Source organism: Barbatula barbatula (assembly GCF_947034865.1).
Source record: "Barbatula barbatula genome assembly, chromosome: 23".
In the NCBI taxonomy this organism is placed as follows: domain Eukaryota; kingdom Metazoa; phylum Chordata; class Actinopteri; order Cypriniformes; family Nemacheilidae; genus Barbatula; species Barbatula barbatula.
The window spans coordinates 12,079,187-12,099,047 of NC_136786.1; the positions used below are offsets into that span (position 1 = coordinate 12,079,187).

General features: G+C 38.5%; 1 protein-coding gene across 3 annotated transcripts in view; it reads left to right on the forward strand.

Annotated features, from left to right (window-relative positions):
- The window catches only part of ncoa2 (nuclear receptor coactivator 2), a 73,288-nt gene extending 55,022 nt beyond the window's left edge, over positions 1-18,266 (forward strand). For 2 of the 3 annotated variants that reach the window (XM_079447422.1, XM_079447421.1), the window contains exons 12-22: positions 4,337-4,529; positions 6,472-6,672; positions 7,641-7,874; positions 8,073-8,202; positions 8,399-8,561; positions 8,661-8,957; positions 9,910-9,987; positions 10,075-10,561; positions 12,447-12,624; positions 13,090-13,282; positions 15,089-18,266. In XM_079447422.1, coding sequence (XP_079303548.1) covers positions 4,337-4,529; positions 6,472-6,672; positions 7,641-7,874; positions 8,073-8,202; positions 8,399-8,561; positions 8,661-8,957; positions 9,910-9,987; positions 10,075-10,561; positions 12,447-12,624; positions 13,090-13,282; positions 15,089-15,100 — 2,166 coding nt within the window. In that variant the 3' untranslated portion in view covers positions 15,101-18,266. The remainder of the gene's footprint in view (positions 1-4,336; positions 4,530-6,471; positions 6,673-7,640; positions 7,875-8,072; positions 8,203-8,398; positions 8,562-8,660; positions 8,958-9,909; positions 9,988-10,074; positions 10,562-12,446; positions 12,625-13,089; positions 13,283-15,088) is intronic. The other variant, XM_079447423.1, reaches the window with a different exon arrangement.
- Positions 18,267-19,861: the final 1,595 nt, after the last annotated feature.

Consider the following 19,861-nt stretch of genomic DNA (forward strand, 5'->3'; position numbering starts at 1 on the left):
CAGCCATACAAACAGGATTGATTTCGTCAGTATAATTTTATGTACTATCAAATAGCTAAAGGGTTATTTTAGAGTTTTACCTTTAAGTCCTTCACTGACAGCATGGCTTTTAATAATGCCTTTTTCGGTGGTAGAAATGACCCAGATGCACATATCTTTGTCACCAGGGACTTGTATTTCCCAGTCTGCATCTCTAGAGCTCTAGTAAGCCGTCTACGTCTATTAACGTCATCTTAAGACATTATTAGCACACTCACAAAACGCTTTCAGGCCAAATTCAGCACATATCCTGTTAAAGAAATTCCACAATGCATTGCAACAGGTTTAGAGAAGTCTAAAATCCCAAATAAGCCATTTTCATTTAGTTAAAAATGCTTCCTCGGTAGGCAGCTCCTTATGTAGGCATCAAGGTTTTAGAAACACTTCTGTACACTAAGGTGCATTTGTTGGTGGCCACTCTGGTTTGCCTTCCTAGTTTGCTTCTATGTATTTGCTTTCTATGTGCATCTGTGTATGTTTGCATGTTCAGTCTGACGCTTGCAGTTTCTCTATGTGCTTGCGAAGGCACACTTGTGTCCCGGCAGCAGGAAGTGTGAGTCAGGATGTCACTCCTCTGCCCTTCCAAACCCCTCACAGAGCTCTAATCGGCACCTTTACACCATTCCTCAGTAACACACACACAGCGCAGTCAACTGTCCCCACGCTGACATTGTCGCTTCATTGGTAGTTCCTTTATGTATCAATTAACCCCACAACCCCTGTTACCCTACAGTCGTGCTCCTGTCTACACGGCTAACAACCCCCACCCCATAGACCCGCATTAGGCTATCTCATTTCCTCTTCGGACTAACGATTGTATTCTTGGCTTGTTTATGTTTAGCATTGATGGCATTTCTATAGGTATTCTTACTAAATCGAGGATATGAACGAAATGCTGTTGAACAAGTTCTTTAACATAATAAGCAAGTAAAGATTGCAAATGCAATATTTCAGGTGTGAATAACTATAATCTGTGTAATACTGTGTAAAGAATCGCTGTAAAATTGTATTGCTATCGATGATAGAAATATGGGTATTCTGTAGTGTAGAATTTCTTGAATTGTTTACTTGTCAGGTCATTTTTTTAATATGCTTGCAGTTTTTGGGACGGTATATTTTTTAAATATATTTCAATTCAATTAGTACTAATAAATATAACTTTAATAAATTATTATTAGTAGTACTACTATTATCAATAATGATCATAATTATATGTTATGATACATGTTATTAATAATGTGTGATCATATTTATAGATATTTTAGTTGAAGCAATCAACAAAATTAAAAATAATAACTCATATTAATAATAATTATAGTTATTATTCTACCCATTATAATAATCATGATAATACGTTATGATATATGTTAATTAGGGATGCCCCGATACTAGTATCGGTATTGGACCCGATACTAAGCTCATGTACTTGTAAAAATCCACCGATACATTATGTGATGAACTGACTGAAATTTGCTTTGAAAGTTTGTGACAAGCACATCCTTTTTTCTCATAATATGTTTAAGGCAGAGTTGTTTGTAATTATGAATCTATTCTCTTTTATTAGTCTCTGTTGTTGTGTAAAGGTATAGGCATCGGTATCAGCAAGGAGCAAAAAGGGTATCGGTTCATGGTCATAATAATGTGTGATAATATTTAACAAACCTCACTGTGAAGGTGAACACCAAAAAAGCTAAAAGTATTAATATTACAGATGCACAGATATATCGACAAATAATCTGTATCGGTCTATAAAAGCAATCACACAATCAGCTATCGCACAAGTTTAATGATCAATACTTATAGTCATTATATGAATTAATAACATTCAGAAAGTTAAGAAATATTAATTGAATCTTCAGAATCGCTATCGGCAGATATTAGTCTGAATAATCAGTATCGGTGGAGACAAATTAGCATCGGTGCATATCTAATAAAAAACATTTTCTCAAAGCTAAATGTTAAAAAGTATTTTTCTAACTCGTCAAATCCTAATGAATAAGAATAGTGTAGATTATTGTGAAATATATACGTTTTACTCTAGGTCTTCCAGTAGCTGATGATGAGAAATCCAGGTCTTATAGATCACTCAGGGAGGTTTTCCACAATTGGCTTGACATGCCGCTGACGTCAGCTCACCCACCGAGCAGCGAGCAAGTGATCCGTGGAGGTGCAGCTCAGTGCAGTAAGAAGCCATGTTTATGCACGGGCACTTTCCGGTCTGAGCGAGCGAGCACCGAGAATACACAGGAGAGAGAGGGAGGGTGATAATTGGACAGAGGAGCAGAAGAAGTGGCTAAAACAAGCCCCACACAAGGATGGCGAAATAATCAGCAGCAGGATTTCTCTGACAAAAGGGTAGCCAGGGACAGGTGGTGCTCACACAAGTGTGTGTGTCTGCATGTGTGTATCTATGAGATGAAACGTGGGAGCTACACAAGGAGACTGACCTCATTAAGTAGTCCCTCCTCTCCCGCTCACTTCCTGTTTGTGTGGCCCTTTTCCTTCACACTGCAGTCGCAAATCAATGGCAGGAGAGACATGGCTTCATTAGGCTTTAGAGATGAGTGTCAATACAAACGTTCCATCTATCTGCATGATAATGTACAGCATTTGAAGTTTGACAACTAGCGCTAGCCATCTTTTCACATCGCCCGCCTAAACGCACACATGCATGAACCCGTGGCCACTGAGGTGTCTTTTGTTGTCATTTACATTATGAACACGTCTCTCCCTCGGTTTTGGTTTATTTAAACAAATAAAAAATGATTTATATTGTAATTTATATAGTTTGACATCTGTAATATGTTTTATTTATTGAGATCTCACTCTTTCTTAAAGACTTCTGCTTGTAGAAGATTCTAAAGGATTTACCAATCTGTGGATTTCACTTCTATTGTGTCTCTGTTGATATAGAGAGGTCACATGTAGTGCCCCCTTGTGGTGGAGGGAAGAAATGAAGGCACGTTTATCAAAAGTTCCCAATGCTGGCTTTCATTAGGATTTGTGTTTTAGGATAAATGTTTGCATGTTGAACTGTAGCACGCTTTGTTGATTTTGCTTTTATTTACTACCATTTTATTGAACGGTGGCATATTTACCTCATGAAATAAACGAAGTTGCATGATTTTGAGTTGAATGTGTTTATCTGCAATGCAGTGCAGCAGGAAACGTTCTTTACTCTCTGTTCTAGTTTGATCTACATTTATATTTAGTAATTTAGCAGACGCTTTTATCCAAAGCGACATACAGATGGGGTAAACAATAGAAGCAATTGGGACAACATAATAACAACACAAAGCATACGTGCAAACAGAGAACTGGTCTCCTATAGCCAACCACAGTATACAGCGCTAAGTTGGAAATTAATTTTTCTTTTTGTTTTGAAAGAGTAGAAAAGACATAGAAGTCTGATTGTTCAGGTGTTGACGGAAGAGATGTGTTTTCAGACGATACTCAAAGATGGCTTCAGAAACTGCAGATCTTGTAGCAGTGGGCAGCTTGATTTTAAACACTGTCAGATCTGTCGGACAAAGTCCATCTCAGCCTGTTGAGATAAAGCTCTGATGCATCAGGACAGATATTTTAATGCATGTGTACTTTAGGGGACAGTGCACTTATAGCCAAGTGTGCGTTTTGATTTTAAGGGTAATAAATATGTTTAAATGCATATGCAGGAGACGAAAGCATTTTGAATAAGATCGATTGTGTGTTTGAAATCAAGCTACACACCGAACCATTTGATGTGTGCTTGCGGATTTAGAAGATCTTTCTCTGATAAAGAAGCAATCTTGGATTTAAAGATGGCAACCAAATTATGGCAAACATAGAAGTGATCAGCTAGCCTCCTTTAACTCGATGTGAAATGTGTCCTAGATTCCAGCCGGCGTCGTGCGTGTCTACATGCAGAGAATCAGGGGAGGGTGTGTTTCGGCAGACAGATATTTGTTCCCTTGCTGAAGTGTAAACCTACAAGACTTTCATTGACATTTTGTGCCGATTCGTGGAAATAAATGCTCAATTAAATCATAATATTCATTATTTCTGATTTTATTTATTGCCAAGCACAAGCAAAAACTGTGAAATAGTTGAAATCTGACCCAGTGGAGTATACATGGAGTATATCTATAAAGACGTTCTTAGTGCTTCTAAATAAATCTTGCGCTAAAATGAAATCTGACCTTGACACATTATTTGATTTATCTTAAATTGCACACAGCTGACTTCATTATTTCAACAAATATCCCTATATTTATAAATAACTGAATTAAATGCATTCCTTGTGTGTGTTTTTGTATAGTCGAGTGAATTGGATGATATCCTGGATGATCTCCAGAACAGTCAGTCAGGACTGTTCTCTGAGCCTCGGCCTGTGTCTCTGCCTGCTGCCGTGGATAAGCAGTCAATCATCAATGACATCCTGCAGATGACTGGAGAGGGCGGAGCCAGCATGGGCACCCAGCAACAGAGAGCACTACAGGCCGGCCAACAGAGTGAGTAACCGAGGATGCAATAATACATGCTCTGAAAAATGACACAGGCTGTGTTCAGAATAGCACACTACTGTAACTTTTGTTGTAGTACATGCAAATAATCAGATTCCCTGTTTCATTTGCCAAAATGTGCAGCTTTAAACTGAGCATACAGTATGGAATCCCACAATGCACTGCACTTGACCTTTTATTTATTTTTTGTATGACAAATCATGATACCACAACTTTTCTTTGAACGAGGTTTAAGACACAAGATATTTTTCCACGCCAATCTCGAACTGAAACTTTAACATCCCCCGTGTGAAAATCAAGTTTTAATGTTGTTTATATGTCTGTGTGGTGGTTTTAATATGCTTTAAGATGAACCATGTGCAAATTTTCATTTTAAACCATTGCAGAGTATCTTCTCTTCTCAAAATTGCAGTTTGCCAGTTTGAAAAATGCATTTTGATATAGTCTCTCTTTAAGACATCGCTGTAACCAATCACGTTAAAAGGTCTGATCCATAGATATATAAGGATGGAGCACTGATATGATCGCTGCCGTTAAAGCTCTGCTTCTGCAACACAAACAATGAATGAAACAATAGGATCAATATCATGGTATCGCAATGGCAAAAATGCCCCAATATTATCGTGGTCACATGACTGTTCGAAATGAGATGTCTTCCGGGCCTTCAACAGAGAACGTTACACAGTATAATAGATATTACCTCTGTCAAGGTCGAGCTGGTTCAGTTTTTATTTTATAAGAGGGAGTTTTAAGTCATTTGACCTATCTCATAGTATACCTCAGACCTCAAAGCAACAGTTATGATCAGAGGATAAAAAAGAGGACGGGATAAGAATCTGTACATCATTGCAATGTTTATTTATGTATAATTGTTTATTTAACATTCATGGCACTTTCTCAAAGTCGTCATTTGTCTTTTTAATTATTGCAATAAATATTGTACCGCAGACATAACACTGAGGTATTTATCGTACTGTGAGATTTTGATATCGTTACATCCCTATTAAAGATTAGTTTTAATTGATACAATTATTGAATGCAGTGGGACTTTAAATGTGATCGGGTCTAACGTAGTCATGTGACAATAATTTTGTACATTACTGTCTAAAACATTAAGTTTCTCTTACTGTTTCTGAATGACTCTTTCATCTTTATTCCATGGCACACAGCACAATAAATTGTTTCCAAAATATCCAAATTCACTGAAAATACAGTAATTTTGTGCAGTAATAGTTCACCCAAAAGAAAAAAATCATTCACCTGCAGGTCTTTCAGAACCTCTGTAGAACACAAAAGAAGATATTTTGAAAAATGTCTTGGTGGTTTTGTGTCTGTACAATCAAAGGTCAAAGGTGGCCAGTGTTGTTTGGTTACCGACATTTTGTATCTTCTTTTGTTCTGCAGAGGAAAGTTTAGAATGATATGTGAGTGTAAATGTCCTTTTAACACTGTAATTAATCAAGTTCACGAAAACAAAAACTTGAGACATTTCTTACAACAGGTGTAATTCCAGCTTGTATACAAATAGTTCTTTACATTTAGTCATTTAGCTTTAAGTATCTTATCGGTTACATTTATGGTCATACATCCCTGAGGTAAGAAGATTAGACTCAATGTAACACATTCAGTCTGAGCTTTTCCCTCTGTGTATGCGTGTTACGTAATAAACTACCTTTAGAACAACTTCACATCATCTTCATCTCTGACTTCTTATTCCAGGACATATTCCTGCCTGATCACACCTGACAGTAACAGTGAATGTGTGTTTACACAGTGTGTAGTATGATATGTATAATCAAATCAAATAATGGTGCAGAAAAATGCTTTCTGTGATGTTCAGGTTTAACATTTATTTTGCCCCTCAATATAATCTTTTTCATAGAAATGTTGTACTATAGTGCATATTTACCATGTTTATGTGTGTGTGCAGATTTCGGTGGCCCAAGGCTTGGTCAGCCCGGCAGAGCACCGCCTGTACGAAGCGTATCTTTGGACATGAACATGACTGCCAAAGGCGCTCAGGGTCAGTACCCCATGATGAGGAACAACAACCCTTATCCACTCATGCAGCAGCAAGGCATGATGGGAAACCACGGTGTCATGCCAAATCAGTCAAACATGGTCAATGCAGGTGAGTTGGGGAGCAAAACTGGAATGTCCCTAATCCACTAATGTTGAAGCAATAAATCTGAGTGTGCAATAACAAAAACCATAGGGCAAAAATATAGGTTGTCCATTAGCGCTTGACTAGCTGCCAGGGCTGGTTTAGATGGCGTTTAGATCATTGAACGCTCAGGCTTTTGATATCTCATTACAGTGTCATGGTGAAATAAGTTGGCTATATTTACATTTGCCATAGCTATTAAAGTGATTTATTCACCTCAATTGCAACATTAAGTAATGCTTGTGCTATGCCTCCAATGACAGGGTGTCCAAACACACGAACACTTAATTTAGTGTTCATTCAGGATGGGCGTTCCTGCCAACTGTTAAAGTTTGTTAAAGAAAGAGATGGCTGGAGTTTTTGTGCATGTGCTGTGCAGGGCTTTCCCAGCGCTTGTTATGAGCGAAATGTTCCAAACCCACCCAGACCCTGCGTAAAGCAAAGTTTCAGTCCGACTAGCACAGTTGAGCGTTTTGGTGTTTTGTGTTTGGACAAAGTGTTGAATCATATCAAAAGCATGTGTGTTTGTTAGTGGTGGGTTGCGCTTGTTTGCATGCAGTCACTTGAATGCAGTGTGCATACGGTGAGGCTGTGAATTTGTTGGTGTATGAATGACTCATAACCTTTGGAAAGAATTGTGGGGGCTTAGGTTGGGCATTTGCCTGAGTTACAAAAAACCTGCCCTTTTAACTGTCAGCAATAACGGACAGAAATTTCATGATTTGTTTTTTTGTGCTTGTTATTCTTAAGAATTCTACATTTCATTTTATTCTTAAGTAAGTGTTCTATCGGTCGACAGGATCACGGCCATGTGGAAGTCCTACCCTGAGTTATTTCCTGCTTAAATTGTTTTACAAAGAAGTTAAATGCATTGCAATTGCATTTTATAAAGGTTACTCTAAAATTGACTTTCTGTATGTTTTATCATCTTTCAGGAGTTATGGGTAATAATGGTCCTCGTGTAGGTATGCAGCAGGACGGTTGGGGTGCACAGGGCCCGGGTCCTGCAAGCAGTGCGGCTTCACCCGCCACGGCCGCTCCCACTGTTCAGCACTCCCTTCAGCAGGGAGCGCTCCACGCTCGTATGGTGTCTGCCGCTGGTATGTCAATGAGACCCAACAGCCAGCCGGGACCCAGACAGATGCTTCAGTCTCAAATGATGCCCAATGGTAAACGTCCACTTCAAAAACCAAGCAATTTCTGTAGTATTTTATGAGCTGTGTTGTTAACAAAATAAAAAAAAAACATTGTAATTAAAGGAAGACAACATTATAAAAGTGAAGAGATAGAAAATCATATTTTACACCTCAACAAAGGTTTTTTACGCAGTTTTAATAGTGTTTTGTTATGTGCCATCCTTTCCTCAGCCCAATCAAACATGGACATGGGCATGGCTGGCCACCAGTTTCCCCAGCAACAGGCACCGCCCAATCAGACGGCTCCATGGCCAGACAGCGTGATGCCTATAGAGACGGTGCCATTTGGGAGCCAGAACAGGTAAACAGCATTTATTATTGTCACTATTGTTAGACTTTATTGCTGCACAGACTAGATGCTGTGTTCATGTGTTGATGTCCTTCCATAACAAAATTCCAGCAAATATCCAAAACGGACGTGTGATCATGTGATGGATGTCCGCTGATTCACGTGTCAGTTTGACAAGCACTTAATCAGAGTCTGTGGTCTTTGTCAGTTCCATGTATAGCGGTTCTCAGGAGGACGTGATGTTACCAGCGGGTCCCGAGGGTCAGGCCGATGAGGGGGCTCTACTCAGTCAACTCTACTCCGCCCTCAAAGATTTTGATGGCTTGGAGGAGATCGACCGTGCACTTGGCATCCCTGCACTAGTAGGACGGGTACAGTCGTGTTAGCATTTACATTTTACAAATGGAGGGAGTGTTTTTTTTAGAGTTGTTAATAAAAATGTTTGTGTATCATCACCTATGTTTGTCCAGGCACAGCCGGTGGAGCAGGATCAGTTTGCCGGTCAGGACCCCAGCATGATGATGGATCAGAAACCTCCCATGTACAGTCAGCAGCAGTACGCCGCATCTCAAGCCCACATGCAGCAGGGCGGATACGCGCCCATGCAGGATCCCAGCTTCCACGGCATGACAGGGCAAATGGGGCAGAGGCCCGGTTACCCCATGCTCCGCATGCAGGCCAGACCGGGACTCAGGCCTGCCGGGGTTGTTCCCACCCAACCCAATGCTCTCAGATTACAACTTCAACACAGGCTACAAGCACAGCAGGTAGAGTTTGCACTGTCACATTTGAAAGTGTGGAAAAACGTCAGACAAAAGGTGGAAAAATTTGATGTTGAATCATTGCAAAGGTTTTTTTTTGGTTGGTGTGATGCTTGTAAGTCGACGCATAATGCATAATTTTTTTAGCTAAAAGGTTTGATTCCACTAAAACAGTGGTTCTTAACCTTGTTGGAGGTACTGAACCCCAACAGTTTCATATGCGCATTCACCGAACCCTTCTTAATTGGAAAAATAAAATATGATTTTTAGGTATATATATGTTACTGGTGCACAACATGAACCATGCATCAACATCACTGTGTTCAAAGCCATTAAAAGATGATTTTCACACAAAACAAAAACATAATAATGAATATTTACTGCAAATCAGTGTGACTTCTGCTGTTGCCTTTCCGAGACCAGTTCAGAAATGCCACTCTCATGTCATTTTCGCAACAAAGTCTGTTCCTTTTCTTCGTTTTTATGTCCAGCATCCTCGAAAAGGATTCTCATAATTGTCTTTGGTTTTGTGCCTCCTGCTGGACATATGAGGAATTGTTTCTTGACCTCATTTCGGGTATATTTAGGGGTCATTTGCAGTAGCTGTATAAATTCTTATTAAATAAGTATTTAATTCAAAATTGCATATTAAGTTCTGTGATATTGTATTTAAATACATTTAAGAGGAATTACTTTTGGGGGGGGGCTGTCAAACAATGAATAATGATTGATCACATCCAGAATAAACGTTTGCGTTTACATAATACATGTCTATGTACTGTGCATATTACATTTGTATTGATAAAAACATACGCATACAGGCATTTGTTTCAAAAAAATTTAATAAAAAAATAATACTTCAAAATGTATCACTTTTTTGTATAGTTTTTGTATTGCATAATGTTTTTGTATACGAGTAATGTGAAACATGCCATGTTTGTGTCATTTTGCTTTCCAGAATCGACAGCCCATAATGAATCAGATGACTGGAGTGTCAAATATGAACCTACCTCTAAGACCTAACGTTCCGAATCAGGTACGTAAGCCCGCACCTTGCATCCTACTTCCCTGCGTGGCGACGTCAACTTTTCATTTATCTGAAATGTGTAACTTTGTCTTGCAGGGGACGATTAACGCTCAGATGCTCGCCCAGCGGCAGAGAGAGCTGTTGAGTAACCACTTACGACAGCGTCAGATGGGGCATCAGCTGGACCAACAGCGTCAGCAGCAGCAGCAGCAGCAACAACAGCAGCAGCAGCGTAGCATGGCCATGCGAGCGCAAGGCCTCAGCATGCCACCAAACATGGCCGCCGCCGCAGCTGCGGGAATGCCGGGAGCCATGAACAACCCTCGGATTCCCCAGGCCAACCCCCAGCAGTTCCCCTATCCGCCCAACTACGGTACAGGACTGGCCTCGCCGCCCCCTTCCACCAGCCCCTTTTCCCCAGGTTCCCCCAACCTCCCTGCCCCCCAGCTCCTCACCCACAGCGCCATGCATGGCTCTCAGATGAGTCTAGCTAACCAGGGGATGCTGGGCAATCTGAGCGGACAGTTTGGGGCTGTTATGAGCCCTCAAATGCAGCACAGTGCCTTTCAGTTCCCCAGCTCAGGTACTGCCTGCTCTTTCACTCTGTCTGTGTGTCACGCGCTTCCACACGCGCAAACACCTGCAGCCGCAAACACGCTACAAGCTTAACTTGTGTGATTTGACTTTGCAATGAAGAATTGATCGTATTCTATAACAGGTGGAATGGTTTTAAGTAATGCAATAGTTTAGAGGTTTAGACTTAATCATGTCAGAGTTTAATTTAGCTTGTTAGAGTCTTAACTCTAGTAATTCATCAGAAAAATCATATTCAGCTTTTTATATTCTTTGTGAAAATAACTAATGAGATTTAAGAAATGTGTATGTGCAGCAAAATGTATTACGTTAAGCTAAAGGCAAAACACTAGACATTGTAGTTAAAAGCAACATTTTTATTCAGTATTTGAAAAAATAATTCATGTTAATTTTTTCAGCTAAAGACGTTAAAGAATATTGTGTTATTTAGTTTAGTATCGTGTGGTGATGGATTATTTAGCAAAGTCATACATTTTAGGAATGAGTAAACCTAAAAAGATAATGGGTAAAAGGTAGTGCCATTGAAAGGTTATAGTGGATAGGCCAGACTGTGCCACTAGAGGGCAGTAAAGAGTTTAAAATTCACACCATGTGAACTAAACTACCTGTTATGAAAAAATATTAAAGAATATTCTGGTTTATTGTCCACACTTACAATTAATGCAGATTATCAAGGACCACACCTGATACAAATAAAATTTACATTGGATTATTCTATTTATTAGTAATGCAACCCTATTGTACTTTCATAGTATTTTCCACTTCAAAATATTCTGACTGTAGAAATTAACAACATGTCACAGGTACAGTGCCTAGAAGTTGAATCTAACCCAGAATATTCTATAAAATAGCTAAAGTACATCAAGGGTGTATCAAAATACTGATGTTATCGAAGTCATTATATCATTAATACAAAGCTTACATCCTGTTAAGTGCCATGTCTGTGCCTGTGCTGTCATGTGTCGGTGTCTGTGTCCTAGACTAATTGGCTGATGGTGATCAGTGGAAGCGGAGCAGTTGATTAATAAAAGATCAATTATGCGGTGAACCAGACCTCTCACCCAATCTCGCCCCTAATCCCGCCCATTTTCCCACCCACATCTTCTTTCTGGCTGTTTAAGCCACTAACACTAACCTGCATGTGTAACTCTGCCCTAATGCCTGCTTATAATACCTCAAACCCCTTGATTATCACACCGGACGTCCCTCCTGATTTCTCACTTTTGTTTACGGAGATGATCTGAATCTCTTCTCAATATGATTTGTGCTTTGAAATATATGATGATCAGCGAATTAGTTTGAGCAACGGAAAGATACTCATTATTTGATCAGTGTGTGTGTTTGTTTTTGTGTGTGGGAGAATAAGATTGTTTGTCATTGATTACATTGTGTATTTGTATTTTAAATAGGGCTGTCAATCAATGAAATATTATTGAATGCATTACATGCTGTGGCAACTAAACTGATCACAGTTAATCTTATATGGGATATCAGTATTCGCTCAGAAAATTACCCAACTGATAATTGTTTTTACAATGCATAAATGCGGCAAATAAAAGCATTTGAATAGAGATTATAAAAAGTGGCTTTAGAAGTCAATATGTATGTATGTTTGTATATCATGATTTACATATAAACATACATTTGTTCCTAGTCTATTCCCTTATATTTCATCTGTGATTTTATGTTAAATTGACAGCCCTAATTTATTTGGAAAAACTGTCAAACGTTAATAGATTATAAATAATTTCTGTGTGAAAGAGGTTAATGGGTTGCATGTATGTCAGTGCATGTTACAAAGTGGAAATAATTTGTTGAAGTGTTTTGCTGTTTCAAGTTCAGTCCGTTCATCTGTGTTTTTATGTGCGCATCAGGTATGAGTCAGCAGTCGGATGGTGGGTTTGGTGGGGCCGCCACCCCTCAGAGCCCCCTCATGTCTCCCAGGTTGGGCCATGCCCAAAGTCCCATGATGCAACAGGCGCAGGGCAACACCTCTTTCCAGTCCTCCCCTGACATGAATGGCTGGACGCAGGGCAACATGAATGCCAACAGGTACAAGACAAGATCAGCACCAAGTATTTGTTTAACAGATGCTGTAGTGTATTGCTAATTTTGAATTATTATGACATATTTGCTCTACGTTTAATTCTATACATTATTTTTTCTTATAATTTTTCTTTTTATTTACATCAAATTTCGTTTTTTTTTTTTTTCTTATTCGTTTTTAATTTGTACATTTTTTACATTTACTGAAATTATTCTTTGCTTAATTCTTTTTTTTCTTTACAAAATATATATTTTATTTTTCTGTTTTGTAATAAATTTGTCTTTATTCAAGAATTAAAATGTCTTTAGCTTATTTGCAGCAATAATATTAAAAGAATTATATAAGACTTCAAAAATCGACTGTATTGACACACAACATTTTTTATTTACATCAATTCATCAAACAGTTAAATAATGTGTTGTTATTACTGGCTGAACGCATCTCATATATTTATCCGCTTCCCTCTCCAGTATGTTCACTCAGCAGTCACCCCCTCAGTTCGCCCAACAGGCCAACAACAACATGTACAACGGTAACGGCATGAACCTCAATGTGTCTATGGCCACCAACTCGAGCAACATGGGCCAAATGGGCAACCAGATGACCATGAGCTCTATGAACTCTGGACCGGCAGGGGGTATGACCAACATGGGCCCTGAACAGGTTAGACTGATACACACTCACCACTTATCTTTACTACAGGAGAATTAGATATGCCTTGTGGCATTTTGCATGTGTGGCATTTTTGTGGTCAGATATAATGCATGTATATAGCAGAAATGTTTACGCCTGAAATGCACCTGACATCATTTACATTTTGGAGTCATGTGACACCTTTGTTGCAATACCATACTTACCTCATCGTTTTATGTAACGGATGGTTTCCTAAAGGACAATAAACGTTCACACGAGTGCCACACATTAGATGGTTTGAAAGCTCAGATTTGTTACTTGAAACTACTTTGCAGCGCTCGTCAAACTTGAACTTTTTCAGCACTAATGATGCGCATTTCAACTCTTCAATGTTCCACATAGGAATTCAGTGAAAGCAAAACTGTGTAGATTTATTGGATGCATTTATTTACTTATACCATTAGACATAGATTGTCTAATGGTCAGACCTTAAGTGTCTGAGGTCACCAAATAGCATAGACGACTGCAACTAGCTCTTGAATAATTTACTGTAATTAGCCGCGGTCAGTTTGCAGTGGAGAGAGATGATGCAAAACTAGACATAACGGACCAGTGATATAATTAGTCACTGACTATTAGTGCCTGTTTGAGGTTGATAAAGAGCTCATATCTGCAGACATGACAGACTTTAAGTGCTCATGTCAGAATGCTCTGATATTAGGACCTCAAGCCAGGACTTGAACTCATGTCACCCATGATTCAAATGTATCTCTGAGGGCTGACCACTAGGCTACAGCTTCAAAACAGATAGTTCATTATTTAAAGGAAAGTTTTGGGGTTTTGCTGTAAGTTTCCACAGAAGATAGAGATTTGGGCCTTAGTAGCTTTGAAATGAAAGTTGCATACAATTTATCTGAATGGACCATGTTGCACTACTACGAAAACAAAATGTGTTCACAGTTACTCCATCAAAAGCCAGTTTTCCATTTGTATTAACCATTATTTTGCTACAGTTTCCAATAAAGTGTTTTCCATACATGCTTAAAGTAGTAAATAAGCAAGAATAAGAGGACAAACTAAGATATTTTGAAAAATGTTGGTTAAACTACACAATTGGTCCCCGTTGCCTTGCATTGATTTATTGTCATTACCAATGGGGGATCAACGGTTTCTGGTTACCAACATTCTTCAATATATCTTCATTTGTGTTCTGCAGGAGAATGAAAGTCAGGTACAGGTTTGCATAAACAAGAGGGTCAGTAAATGATGACAGAATTTTCATTTTTGGGTGAACTTCCCCTTTAACAGTTACACAGTAAAGTTTTTTTACAAAGACCTTCACAGCTTTTACGAATCATTATAGTATGAATATTTAACCAAGCGACATTGGTTTATTTGTGTGCACTTTGTTGCTATAAGGCCTCGGAATCTTAGTCCACTGATTTATTCCCAGGCTGTGTGTATAGTCACTAGTCTTTAAATAATTCAGCATTTTGCCATTAGCTAAGGTTTAACAAATGATTGCTTTGTTTATTTAGCTGTAATTATCTTTTCATGGCAACACAAAGTTTGGCATCGCAACACATTTTAGCGAGTGATGCATGAAACACTGTTATAAGTACTTAACCCTTGATTTATTGCATGCGCGCAGCTTTTGCTATGACATAACTTTCTAGTACTACATTTAATACCTTATATTTAATGAATATGGGTAAATAGCTGTGACAAAACCAGAAAGAAATGCAGATATGTATTAATTTGGATGTTTTCTTTTCATAGCTTTAATTGATGTAGACCTCAGTTTGACTAAAATCGGTCTTCTCTTTCACCCAACAGAAGTATTGTTGACCCGAGGTGAACGACATCCCAATGCAGTAAACAGAGTGTGATGAAGATGTTTGTGCCACAGCGTGATGGAGGAGATTTTGGAGGAGTGCTGTGCTATTTAAGCTGCTATTGGGGGCCAGACGGGTGTTTAGAGATCCTGTTTACTGCCCCCTACTGGACATCTATGGAAGATGCATCTGGGGTACTGGAGCTCAGAGGGGTTGGACTCTCTCTCCCACACACACACATTGACACTTTGATCTGGACCTAGAGCTCCCCCCCCCCCTCAGTCGAGCACGGCCTTCTCTCATACACACACACACACACACACACATACACTGCAAGCTTTTTTTGCGAGTCTGCTCTGTTGCATTCACCGTAGTGTGACTTAGGTCTCCCCGGAAAAATGACTCGGCAACTGTGGAATCAGAATCCTTGTCTCCCATGAATGTAATCCACCCTTTTCTTCTCCTGGTCTTCAGGCTCTCTTAAAAGACTTGTTCCCCGTCGTCTTTTTCCCCATGTCTGACTTTGCAAACGGGCAAGAAGACTGCATTTGAAACACGCGCTCAATTCAGCCGTTTTGCCTTTTTTCCTTTCTTTTCTTTTGTTTTCTTTTCAGAGTGCAAATAAAGTTAGAATGATGTTGAAATGGCATAGAATTCAGATGATGGTTTGTAAAATTAGAAGTAATTTAGAGGTTTATTGTGTATTAAATTAAGTTCTATTCTAATGTATAGATTTTTTTAAACAATGTAGATTTCTTTATGATCCATCAATTTGAGTGAAAAATCACACGGAGAAGGCGTGGGAATGCCGCTGCATAAGAAATTCTTAAACACACCTATGGGTTTTATTTGCTTCGGTCCAGTAGTTTCAGGTAAAATGTGATTTTTAAACTTGTGGTTAGTAAAACGGAGTTCTGGTAGATTGTAAATACCAATATTGGGGAAACAAATCTGTTTCGTATGATATTTATTTTTTGATTTTCAATACGTTTCCTTCTTCCCCCAAAGTCCGGGTTTCTCGAACGTCTCACGCATGTAGACCGGGAAGATGAGAAAGGCTGTTTTCTATGGTACGAAGGAGAGTGAGCTGGGGTGCGGTAGTCCTTCTTTCCTGGGTGGGGTCTGGGAGGGCGCTGTGTGTACAGTGTACAGAAACTCGCTTGCTTCTAAGCCTTTAGCTGGGAGCCCCGCCAGAGGAGCCCAACACAGCCATAAACTCGACACTGAAGCGTGCTTTCTTTGTTGCGTGGAGTAATGTGCTTAATGCCAGATGCTATTTACAACCAGAATCCGGTGTGTGTAAGAAAAGACAACAAGCAATAAATATTACTTGAGATTTTTTTCTTTTGTTTTGTATGTTTTGTACAGGACTTTTCAGGAGACACCTTTTTGCTCCCCGGTTCAAACTCAGTATTAAAGACAGATACTTTTTTATTGTGGTTTATATTTTGAGAAAAACTACAAATGAAAGATGTCGGAATCTATGTGTTTCTCAGTGAAAAGCAGGTTTTAGTTTGGGTGTAGCCAAATAAAGAAAGCAGCGTTTGTTTGAGGTGGCTATTCCTAAACAGGTAAATCTGGGAATTTACAGCTTGACTGTTTGCTTTGACCCCCAGTACACATGAATCAGACATGGCCACTTGTAATGCCTATCTCTGAATTTCATCACTTCGAGACATGTCAACTCTACAATCGTAAAGCTGTAAAGTACGCAATACAGTTCCTCGTGTTTTATATTAGAAGACGAAGCCAAATTTTTAATTGATCAGTAGACTTACACATGCCACTTTCATTTTGTTTCGTCCCATGTCTGCGCACAGGTCGTATTGGGGAAAGATCCTCAGCTTTCGCAGTTTCGCTGAAAATATCGCCATGTCATCTGTGTTTAAGCTGGTGTATTAAAAAAGTACATGTTTTTGAGTATATACTGTATTTACCAGCAGCAACTGAAGTTTGCAATGTCCCAGCTCTGTCATTATTCGCTAAAGGTGCCGTGGTTGTGTACGAATATACCTGGTGTTTTGGTATAGCTTAAGCTTTTCCTTTCGAACACTGTAAATACAAGTTTGATTTCACATCAATTGGTGTGAAACGGTCACTGCCCACCAACGTTTCTGTGAATTCTCAGAAACACACCTTCAAAGATACAACAAAACCTTGATTTGATGATCATTCTTAATGAATCTGCTGACATTTGTCATCTGTTTGACGTCTGAGAAGGACAAAAATTCTATTTGGCATTCATTTATTCCACAAGCTTTTTGAATGTCGAATCCCTTGAACAAGGACAGACATCCAGAGCCCATATTGGAGAATAGCCAGTTTCGAAGTCGCACATACAACTACCCTCTGCAAAGTCCAAAGATTGTCAGATTTTGAAATAAATATAAGCCATGATGTGAAGGTGGTGCAGAGTTTTTTTAGTGTTTTTATCAGTACTAGTGCAAAAGAGCCATTTGTCCTAAAATGAAGAAGTAAATACATGGAATTGTAAGGGCAGTGATTGAATTTCCTGAAATGATTTGTCTTTACCTTACCGTTTGGTTTTTCTGAGTCTTTTGTATAGTCTGCCAATTTCTTAGAGCTAAATGCAAGAACCTTGAAATGCTAAACCGTAGCATATTGCCTTAGATCTGTTTTATTGTCTTGTATATTACAAAACCTGTCTGTATTATATTTGTATAGTGGATCATTGACCAGATTGACCCAATTCACCCATCATCTACCTTTCTTAGACATTTACACCTCTTTCTATCTATTTCTCTCCTTTCCCACACACACACTCGCTCCTCATTGTCTCAATATTGCTCATTTTCCATATTTGTGATCAGTTTTGGGTTTTATTATTTGTACAGTCCTGATTTTACCCTCTGGTATGTGTGAAAATGGAGATGATGCAATGGGAAATCGAAGCAATATGTAATTTATAAGAACTTTTTGGAGAAAGCTTACAGTGTTGCTCGCTCCTGAGATGTATTTTTCTTTCCAGTTGGTCATATGAAACATCTGTTCATCCGCATTGATGTGTGTAATCTTAGCGTGAGCCTTTTATGCAAAGTTAGATATACCGAGAGAAATTTAAATACAGTTATGCAAGTTGTCAACTATGGCTTTGCTGATGCTATTTGATGTTGAATCAAATTGAATTGTAAATAAAGAATTCTGTTATTGCAACATTTAAAATGCTGTGAGTGCTGTTTTTGAATTGTTCCTTGCCAATAATTGTGGTTATAAATAAATATGCGCGATGAACTTTAAATAACGATAAAAATAAATAGGAAATGTAAAAGAAAACGAAGTTTTTAGTTACATTTTTTTAATGAAATTCCCAATATTCTAAATAAATCAAACCGCGTAAATGCATTTTTTCGGGGGAGTATTAAAAGAAAATGATTGAAAATAAAATGATTAAAATAAATGATAAAACAACGCGTTTCATAGTTTTTGGTATATTGTATTTAAAGAATTTTGGAAAAGCTTGTACTCTATTCAATCTCATTTTTTTGAATAAACGAAATAAACATGTCGTAATTATAATACTAAAAATGATACAAATAGTATGTCTACATTTTGAACATCGAATCTTATGTGTGGTATAGACAAATCAAATGTTTAATTGTGAATACATTTTATTATGGAAACAAACATGCTGGACAACAAAACCATTTATAATTATTGTGCTAAAATTACAATTTATTACAATTACAATTCTTTATTACAACTGCTATTATGGTGATGATAAACCTAATTTGTTTGCTTAACTAAAAATAATTGTATGCCTGTTTAAAGCATGACGTTTCATATTTTAAATCAAGCCGTGCACTTTTATTAAAACATTTTACAGAAACGAGCCCCAAGTTTATTCCCAACCTTAGATTTTCAGAAGCAGACACTGATGTGCTCTCGTGCTTTTATCGTATCCTCCGCGTTAGGTCCCGTTAATAGTCCGCCTCTAGTTAACACATTAGAGAACTTGCGATGCATATGAAAGGAAGGTATGAGTGGAGGATCGGGTGCTGCTAAGAGCGTGTTAAAGTGCAATTCCCCGAGGATGAACCCAAGACTGACCAATGACAGCGCAGACACGGGAAAGGCATCCCATCTCTCCTAGGTTTTGTACGCAGAACCATATGTCTTCAGACCTATGTCAAGCTTCACGCAAACAGGACCGCATTTCATCGCTCTTGAGTCGCGTGTATCCCTGGTAAGCCGAAATCTAAGTTTATTTTAAACAGAAGGAGCTCGGGATTGACAATACGTTGCTTTTTGGTAAGAACGATTTTAATAAAACTACCAACTTTAACAGCGTTTCATTTTTTCATCAATAGTTAATTTGGGTGCAATCTGTTAAATCTGAATTTAGGATAAATCTTTGTGTGCAAAACAGCTGAGAGAATATATGGAGCGTGACACCCTTAATGCGTTTTAAAAGAGCTGGAAAGGCTTCATTAATGGTGACCTTTCTTACTGACCCTGTGTGTTCTTAAATTGTAGTGTCACGACCCTCATTAGCCTCTGGTAATATGTGCCAGTGCGCGCTCTCGACTGTGTTTATCTCGGTGATCGAGAAGTGCGTTACAGCAAATTGTAAAAAAGCAGGAGATTCATAAAAACAGTTGGGTACAATTTCTGAAATAAAATTAATTCAAGCCTTTTGTCGTCATTCGAGGCTTTTTAACTTCATTTGCTGAGATTCTGTAATATCTACACTGTAAAAAATGTATTCTACGATGCTTGCACTGATCTGACCGTAACAACTTTTGTTTCTGTGTTG